The 10000-nt window shown below is 49.4% G+C and overlaps 1 protein-coding gene across 6 annotated transcripts in view; it reads right to left on the bottom strand.

Moving 5' to 3' along the window:
* fgfr2 (fibroblast growth factor receptor 2) overlaps positions 1-10000 on the bottom strand; it is a 54841-nt gene that overhangs the window by 28606 nt on the left and 16235 nt on the right. For all 6 annotated transcript variants that reach the window (XM_062519880.1, XM_062519881.1, XM_062519878.1 and 3 more), the window contains 2 exons: positions 6297-6466; positions 2750-2873 (listed from right to left, as the gene is read on the bottom strand). In XM_062519880.1, coding sequence (XP_062375864.1) covers positions 2750-2873; positions 6297-6466 — 294 coding nt within the window. The remainder of the gene's footprint in view (positions 1-2749; positions 2874-6296; positions 6467-10000) is intronic.

Raw genomic sequence — 10000 nt, 5'->3', positions numbered from 1 at the left:
AGGGAAACCTCAGCATTCTCTATCCCTTTTTACTGCGCCACATGAAAGTAACCAAAACTCAGTCAGGCAGAACGATCTCTCTCTCTGTCTCTCTCCCTCCCTCTCACTCACTCTCTCTCTCTCACACACACACACACACACACATACATACACACACACACACACAGGTTTACAGCACATACACACATGTTAACAATTGCGAAGATGTCACATCCAGCACATAGAAGGGGCACCACCTCACAAGACACACACACACACACACACACACACACACACACACACACACACACACACACACACACACACGTCTCCCCAATCAATGCCACCATGCAGCCAGGAGTATATATCACACTGTTCCCTATGTGGTAGCACTAGGCAGGGGGCACACCTCCACCCATGCCCCCCCACCCCCGCCCCCCTCCCCCACCCAATGACCAGCCTCTTGAAGCCACTTGTGGCCGCGCTGTGACCCCCACCCATCTGAAGCCTCCTCCAATCAAAAGCAATCTGTCAATTATGTCATTAGTGCGGCATTCTGGGCCCTGGGTTCCGGGCACGCTCTCGGGATTCCGCCGCGTCCCTGGCGAGACCGCTGAACTCTGGGTAACCTGCCTGCCGCTTGGCCGGGCAGGGTCGCCCAGGGGTCAGCGTGGCGAGGAGGGAGCAGGAGACGAGCGGGCACCACAAACAGCTCCAGGAGAAGCGGGCGAGCAGGGGGGGGGGGCACGGGCCCGCACGATTGAAGAGGTGCCAGCGGGCACAGACAGGTGGTGCTTGGACGGACGGGCATCCTTGCGCTCAGCATCTCTCTTTGACTGTGTCCATGCCCCTTTCTTTCTCTCTCTCTCTCTCTCTCTCTCCCTCTCCTTCTCCCTCTCCCCCTCTCTCTCTCTCTCTTTGTCTTTATAATGCTGTCTTTCTCAATTTATCGCTCCATCTCCCACTTTCACCTTTTGGGTTATTTGCCCTCCTTATGTCTCCATCCTTTCATCTCATCTTCTTTTTCCTCCTTTCTCTCCCATTTCTGTCTGTTCCCCTCTCCCTCCCTCTCTCTCTCCCTCTCCTCTCTCCCACTATCTCTCTCTCCCTCTCCCCCCTCCCTCTCTCTCTCTCTCTCTCTCTCTCTCTCTCTCTCTCTCTCTCTCTCTCTCTCTCTCCTCCTCTAAGAGCTGAGGCATGCTCTGCCAGGCTTTAGCAGGTCGGAGGTCAGTGCTGCCATCACTCTCTCCGCCTGCTGGAGGGTCATATCTGAGATAGAGCAGGAGTCCGTGGGCTTTGATCTCCCTCTGATCTCTCCATCTCTGCATGCTCTACTTCTCTCTCTCTCTCTCTCTCCCTCCTTCCCTCCCTCGCTCGCTTCTTCCTCCCTCGCTGTCAAACACACACTCTCCGTCTCTTCTGAAGTGAATCAGAATTTGAAGCGAACCATCGTGAAACAGAGACTCTTTCTCTCTCTCTCTCTCTCTCTCTCTCTCTCTCTCTCTCTCTCTCTCTCTCTCTCTTCTGTACTGTGTAGATGGGAGAGAATGGCAGTGTATGAGGGCCGGTGGGGGTGAATCCAGACACACAAAGGCTTTAGTGCAGAGCAATAAAACCCAGCGAGACACAGAAACAGAGAGCGAGACACAGGGGCCGCACTGGCTGATCCCTGCACCGGGGGCCTTCATGGGGAAATGTGTGTGTGTGTGTGTGTGTGTGTGTGTGTGGACATAGGGAAACTGAGAGTTTTACAGACTTTAGCCTGACCTATACATTAAAGGTAAGGTATGTTATATCTGTGTCTCTCTCTCTCTCTCTCTCTCTCTCTCTCTCTCTCTCTCTCTCTCTCTCTCTCTCTCTCTCTCTGTGTGTGTGTGTGTGTGTGTGTGTGTGTGTGTGTGTGTGATAAAAAAGCAGTCTGGTATCCAGAACCAACCGACAGCTAGTCTTACCTTGTCTCGAGGGAGACTTTGACAAAACACCAGTTAAGATCTTTTACCCGTTTACATAGTCGCTCTGGGAGCTCACAGAATCAGTCCATATCAGCGCCACTGTTTAAATGCTAATGCTAAATCAAGCTTGTATTCTTCAGCCATTAACACATGGACTTAGTATTCCATTAAAAACAAGTCAACAAAAATCAGTCTCCTCACAGCCGAGCAAAGTCCATACACAGCGCCCCTCGATCAAGCACACACACACCCACATACACACATTACACATATAACACACACACACACACACACACACACAAACACACACACACACACAATCTGGCCATTCTCCCATGTATGCTATTTTTGGGCATTGCTCCAAGTGTTCAGCCCCCTCACTGACTGTCTCACCCCACCTTTCTGTGGGCCTTCTCTCAGGATATATTGCTGAGTGTGTGTGTGTGTGTGTGTGTGTGTGTGTGTGTGTGTGTGTGTGTGTGTGTATGTGGCATGTGTGTAATGCTATGCAGGGTCCTGTCTTGCATCAGTCTGAACTGTGGCTATTTACCCTAAAGGCTGGGATAAACGTTTTAGCCTGAATGCTTTGAACCTGTGCCCTTACCAGATGTAATAATACTGACCCTCCAATAACACACACACACACACACACACACACACACACACACACACACACACACACACACACACACACACACACACACAGAGACCCCTGTGGTTCAGCCAGCACACTCTGCACACACACATTCCAGACACACACCTGCGGGTCTAGCACACCTGCGCTGGGAAAAGACAGGAGGAGGCCCATGGGAACTTACCGACCACGTCCAGCGTGTACGTGTGGTTGATGGCGCCGTAATCGTTCTCCACCAGACAGGTGTAGTTGCCCTTGTCCGACGGCACCACACTCTCCATGATCAGAGTCCAGTGCTGCTGGCGCACCTGTAGGTGGGGGACGGAAGGCTAACAGTTAGCAAACACGCAGCCTAATGCCCCAAAGGAGTGGACAGCATACCTAAGAGGTGAACGCTGCATGTGTTAAACGATGGTGCTTTATGGCAGTGACCTGAACATGATCTCTAATGAAAGCAAAGACTTTCAATGTCCCCTTTAAAATGTTGAGGACACCCTGCTTAGCTTGGAATCTCAGAAGGCTTGAAACATGGTAAACATAGTAAACAAAGTAAATGCTGTCAGGAAATACAAGGAGGAGAAAAACACTGAGTTTTATTTTCCTATTTCTTTACACAGGATTTGAAGTCAAGCTGTCAAAAAAAGGGATAAATGAAGAGAGAGATACAAGGAGAGAGTGAACCAGAAACAGTGAGTAAGAGAGAGAGAGAGAGAGAGAATGGGAGGAGGAGAGAAAAATAGAGGGCAGGAGGTGGAGTTGAGACAAAGCTGAGCACCGAGCTGTGAGGTCTGCTCTCGGCAGAGCATGATGGGAAAAATAATAAGCGCAGCGTCGACAGACTGATCCTAAAAGCCAGTGCCACCCCCACCCCAGGAATCTCTCTCTCTCTCTCTCTCTCTCTCTCTCTCTCTCTCTCTCTCTCTCTCTCTCACACACACTTTCTTTCTGTCTCTCTCTCTTTCTGTCTGTCTCTCTTTCTGTCTCTCTCGTGACAGAGGGCTTCACCCCCAAACCTGCCAGCTCCCACTGATCAAGCTGACTCTTTCTTTCTCTCTTTCTCTTTCTTTCTTCTTTCTTCTTTCTTTCTTTGTGTCTTTGTGTCTTATAAAGCAGTCTTTTTTCCCTTTCCATATTTTCTCTCTTGTTTTCTGTCTTGGCTGCCTTCATTCCTCCACCACCGTTGCTATTGATTTCCTTCTTTCTTTCTTTACCATTTCTGTACTGTTTTTTTGTCTGTCTTTCTTTCAAATCTGTAGCCCCTCTCCATCTTGGCAGGTCTTTCTGTCTTTGTCTGTCTAACTTTCTCTGCCAACTGTCCAATTTGCAGTGTTTGTTTTTTTGTCACTGTGTTTGTTAGCATGGCTTGAAAGTCCTTTGTGTCACAGCTGTAGATCCACGGAGGGAACAGACATGGTGTGCCTGGAACCCTGGCATAGAACAAACACCGTGTCCCTAGAACTCTGGCAGAGAACTGTTCTGACGACTACATGTGGCCTTCAGTTCTGCTGTGAAGGCAAGAGAGAGGGAAAGATAGAGAGAGAGGGAGAGATATAGAGGGAGAGAGAGAGAGAGAGAGAGAGAGCAACCTGGTGTCAAGACCAGCATCAGGGTCCTGATGACTGTCTGGAGCTTGTATCAACATCCGCTTCGACCCGGGGACAGGCGACAGATACTTGACTGATCTGAGATGGAAGCCTAAACTAAAGGCCCCAACACGTTCGTACTAGTATGACTGCGGGCCAAGCAAAGACCTCCTCCTCTGCAGTATCCCCACTGTGTCAATAATTCTTCTTTTAATCATCTAATTCCTTGGTCATATCTCAAGAATTTCACAGACGGCATGAATGTGTCATATCGGGGCAAGTGAAAATAAAGAGCTGCTCTTGCTGGGACCTTAGTCAACTCGAGTTCCAGTCACAAGCAATTACTTCCAAGATTAACAATCTGATGATCACAATACTAGGCTCCGCTTTTGCAAAATGGCCGCCATGTTTACAAAACTCGCAAGCGGGTTATTCGGACCAAAATACACCCAGTTCGTCCAAAGAAAACATACTGGCTCATGGGGTTGGAATTCTGTCTCTCTTTTTCAAGCAAGATACCGTATTCACGTCGACAAGGAAATAAAACGTTATTGGGCTATTTGGCTTTTCCATGACGACCGGCCTCAGGTATTTTTAGGATTCATCAACAAAAGCCCTCAACATATATCTGCAGTGCTCCGGAGGGCTTGGCCGAGGGGGTGGTGGGGGTGGGCGACAACACAGATGTAAAGTGAAAAATGTGTTTTCGGAATAAGAATTCATCATACTGACTGACTGACTGCAGACACGGTCAGACTGGCAGGCTCCACCGAACAGTCCAGACTAATCTCGGACTGCCCTTCAAGTAAATATTCCTCCAATTCTACTCCTTCACACTGGGAACTTTCTCAAACATGGGGAGCACCCGCATGTGCTGAACAGCCAGTATATTCGTTTTAGAACACTTTTTGCTATGAGTGCCATGTATTTTTATTAATCTATTTTATCTATCTATTTGCATAGTGTGCTTTAAGTTCAAGTGTTCAAAGTTATACTTTTGATTATGCTATTGTTGGGGTTTTTGAGGACACTATTTTTTTAAGTAGCGTCATGTATAAGTTATACATGACGCTACTTAAAAAAATAGTGTCCTCAAATATTTCAATAAAATGCTCAATGCCCACAAACTGATGGTGACTCTGTGGTGGTGAAACTATCTGAGTTATTTCCTGGGTGAGTTGGAGTCTTGTCATGCGGCTGGCGGTCCGGGAGAGTGATCTGTTTGCTCTGGTCTTGTTGCCTGAGCTGAAGCGCAAACACAAGGGTCCAGGACCTGGGCTGCACTGGCCATTACATTTGAACTGCACTCCAGGTTTCCTGTGTGAGAAGCTCATTCTTACTGCCTTGGAATCAATACCCCCCCAGGCAAAAAAAACTCTACTGGACTAGTGTTACTTTTTTTCTGTGTGAAGATATCTTGTTTTTATTTTTATATATTTTTATCATTTTTTCCTCATCTCCTCTGTATGTTTTTCTCTCTGCTATCTGGCAGCTCGGTGGGCTCGGCTCCTCTGTCCCCCGAATGGGACGCGCCCACCACAGCGTAGCTACAACAGGGCAGTAGGAACGGGGACCCTGTTGAGCGTACAAACATGGATGACTGAACCCAATTTCACACACTCCACCTCCATTTTAAACCCGGAGACCAGAGGCGTTTAGAGTCCAAGTGACAGGGGGCACACACACACACACACACACACACACAAGCACAAACACGCATGCGCATACACACACACACACACACACACACACACACACACACAAACACACACACAGACAGACACACACAGACACACACAGACACACAGACACACACACACACACACAGACAAAGTCCCCAAATTCGTGCAGCTCAGCAAGAAAGTGTGTACAAAGTTCACTGTGCTCTGCAAAGTTGGACACATTTTGGAAATGCAAGCAAAATTCCGGTGAAAGAGCAAAGTAGTTTCCAGCGGTTACATGATGTTCCACAATCGCAGAGATCTGGACAGCGTCCCACAATTAGAAAATGTGTCAAAACTGGCCTGTCTTGGGTGAAAAGGAGTTGAAAATCTGCCATCTTTTTTTTTGCTCAACACTGGCTCTACACACTTTCTCTAAAAACACACTTTGGAACTTTAGAACCGACGGCTGGAACCAGGCTCTTACCTTATATCCGCCCATGCGGTCCTCCTGACGGAACGGTCTGCCGTTCTTCAGCCAGCGCATCTTGGGCCGGGGGTTCCCTTCCGCCGCGCAGCGGAACTTGACCGTGTTGGCGGCCGGCACCGCGTGCAGCTTCTTCTCCATCTTGTCCTTCATCGTCCACTCGGGCGGTCCTGCAGGGGTCAGAGGTCAGAGTGTGAGGCTCTCGCTCTTCAGCTCACGAGCGCACGTGAGAAAAGGAATGTTATTCAACACGGCGAAAGTGAATCTAAACCACCAGGCCGCATCTCTCTTCAGCTTGCACAACACCTGGTATCAGTCGTCAAGTCTCAGGTGATATTTAACAAACCCGCCGAGGCCTTGCGTATACGGTTTATTTTGTCCTCTTGGTTACAATCACGTTGTTTGTTTGTTATAATCATTGGCTGCGCACTACCAGTGTCTGAATCTGCCTGGTATGCATGCACTGTCCTCCTCATGCATATAAACAGTTTAAGCCAGAGCATGTGGAGAGGAGTGGAGAAGAGAGGAGAAGAGAGGAGGGGGAGGAGGGGGAGGAGGGGGAGAAGAGCCTGTCCTGGACTCCATTTGATTTCAGTCAGGCAACCTTGAGGGCACCCCTCGTGAATAAAGTGTGGCTGTGGGCCCAACAAGCCAGAACAGGCAAACAGGAAGGAGGAAGGAGAAGAGAGAAGAGGGGAGACGGAGGGAGGAGGAGGAGGGGGATGGAGATTGGTATAGGAGGGAAGGGGAGTAGAGTCAGATGGAGGAGCTCCAGTGTCTCTTCACACCCCCGCCGGCTCTCTACGCCTGCTCCACACGGCCCGTCTGGTTAGTGTAACCCCTCGCGTCGCTGCGGAGCGGCTTAAATCAAAACATATTGGGTTTCCTCTGAGCCAGGGGTTAGGGGAAGGCAGGGCGGGGGGGGGGGGGTTATGGAGAGAGGGAGTGAGAGGAGGGGAGGGGTGTGAGAAGGGTGTGGGGAAAGGAGGAAGGGAGGTGTGACAGGAGGGGTGGGGTGGGGTGGGGTGGGCTGTGTGGGGGAAACATCAGCTTGCAGAGGAGAGAAGTCGGTGTGTCTTGCCAAGAAGCCAACTAGACCATCACATTTAGCTTGACTCGGGTTCCGGTTAGCGTCTCCGCCGTGATGGGCGCGGGGGACGAGGCTCCGTCACCGGGAGAGACACGGATGACAGCACAAGATCTGAGCTCGCTGACCTGCGATTAATCATTAAACGCTGCTAGTGAGTGGATCGATGTTTAAGAGCAGCTCGCTGTGATCGGCCTGTTCTGTGTTTTCTCTCTCATTCTTTCTCCTTCTCCTTCTCTCTCTCTCTCTCTCTCTCTCTCTCTCTCTCTCTCTCTCTCTCTCTCTCTCTCTCTCCTGATGTTAAATCGGCTTGGTTAAGTTCATCCCACTCCCTGCTTTACACATCCATTTACGCCGCAACTATCATTTTTCCCTTTCCCTCCAAAGCTACAACTTTCGAGCGCATGTAGAAAATGAGCACCTCCTGGACAGTGCCAGCAGCAGGATGACTAGCCACTGGCGGTTGATTGTCTGCTGTCCGAAAAACCCCAAAGTGCAGTGGACTACATTTTTCCTTGAATGAGAAACGGAAAGTGTAAACATTCCTTGATACCCCGAGAGCTTCCTTCCGCTACAGAAACAAACTGGAATGCTCATTAGCACACTATCTCTACCATTCCATACCTCTCTTTATCGCCAACTCTGTTTATCTAGTCAAATGATTTTACTTTCTCTCTCTCTCTCTCTGCCTCTCTCTTTCTCTTTATCTCCCTCCTCTCTTGCTATTTCACTCTCTATCCATCCATCTATGGCTTAAAAACATGGCTTCCACTGTCCTCTGACAGACCAAAGGCCTGGCCCTTAGCTTTTCCCACATCTTTAGCTTAGCGCGCGGTGCCCTTCTGACTCCTCTCTGACCCCTGCGCCGGACGACAGGAGACAGGGGCGGCAGGCCTCGCGACACCTTTCCCATGCCCTCCGAGCCGGAGATGCCGCACTTTAAAGGGCACCACCTGAGGTCAGCAGTCACCCCAACTGACCTTCAACCCCGGCCACACTACATCAGGAGGAGCCTCATCTCTGCTGACCTTCGACCCTGAGGTGTTCGAGGAGGACTAAAGCTGACGATACACCGGGCTGCTTGTTTGAGCGATGTTGCTGGGGCAGTGTTCAAAGAGTTTTATGGTTCCGGTGCATTTCCATTGATATCGGGCAACAATTTGAATAATTAGGATGAATTTGAATTTTAACGATGAACTGTTTTCTTTAATCACCAATAGGCCAATCGTCCTGATCGTACAATAAAATCAAATGGAACCAGTTCTAAGTCTGCCCAGAGACACTGCTGAAAAGTTGTCCCATGTATCATGCTAACAGCACGTCCCGAGTCCCAAGACTAGACCGCATACTTGTGAGTCATATTTTTGATATCTCATTGTTTTGTGCAGGAAAGGCTAGAACACTGACCAACTATTGGTTTCTCTATCAAATGTTAGCTCTCAGAGGAAGACAAGAGGCGGCTGCTTTGGGCTGAAGTCCACCTCAAAAGAACAACATGCTGTGTCCAAACAATGCATGAAGGGTCGAGATCACAGTGACCACAAGTCACAGAGATGCTGATTACATCTCATTTCCTTCACTATGGCAAAAGAAAGAGAGCTAACGACGATGGAGAAGAAAAAAAACAACAGCAAAAAAAAATAAAAACTAAACCCCCAACTCTCGCTGAACTTTTCGCGCAAAAACATTAGCGCGACCGCAGCCGTGCAGCGCAGACCTGCCAGCTCTCTCTGCTCAGGCCTTCAATTGTCTCCTCCAATTTACTGCCGCTCCGTTGACAACACACATGATACAGGAAGAGAAGGAAAACAAAGAATAGTCGAAAAAAAGGAGAGAGAGAGAGAGAGGGAGAGAGAGAAATATGGGGGTTTGAGAGTAATGGAGGAGAGCAGTGAGTGGTTCAGGCGAGGCAGCGGTCCAACATGCCGGGCCCTGAAACGCTGCACTACACACTACACAACACCCTCGGCCCAAGGCCAGCACTCCTCAGCATGGAGAGAGGGAGGGAGAGGGGAGAGAGGGAGAAAGGGAGAGAGAGGGTGAGAGAAAGAGGGAGAGAGAGAGAAAGAGGGAGAGAGGGAGAGGGAGAGAGAGAGAGACAGGGAGGTAGAGAACGAAGGAGGGTAAGAGAAAGAGAGATACAGGGCGAGAGAGACAGAGAAGGTAAGACTCTGGGCTCTATCTAAAGCAGAAACTACTAGTTAACCCCCCCCCCCCATCTCCTAACTCAAACCCCTCTCCTCCTCTTCCTCCTGCTCTGTGTTACTCGTTTCATATTCTGTTTTGGAATTTTTCAAGCACACCCGACCACAACCCCAGCCACACCCCCCCCCTCCCCTCTCGGCTGGTCTCAGATGGACTGAGCCAGATTTGACTTTCAAACAGCTTTATTAAGACCAACACGTTTTTTTTGGTGTTGTTGTTGTTGCTTTTTTTCTGAGCAGAAACTTCACAGCCTGAAACTCTTTCTCTCTCCACCATGTCAGATGCATTTTAAGCAATTAGAGCTCGCTTTGGAACCGACCGGGCTTGTGTGTGTGTGTGTGTGTGTGTGTGTGTGTGTGCGCGCAAGCGAGTGAATAAGTGAGTGTGCGTGTGAGTAATTGTGTGTGAGTGT

This window comes from Sardina pilchardus, chromosome 18 (genome assembly GCF_963854185.1).
Source record: "Sardina pilchardus chromosome 18, fSarPil1.1, whole genome shotgun sequence".
NCBI lineage: Eukaryota > Metazoa > Chordata > Actinopteri > Clupeiformes > Clupeidae > Sardina > Sardina pilchardus.
Note: the sequence above shows the minus strand (reverse complement) of the source record. Positions and strands in the feature narration are given on the sequence as shown.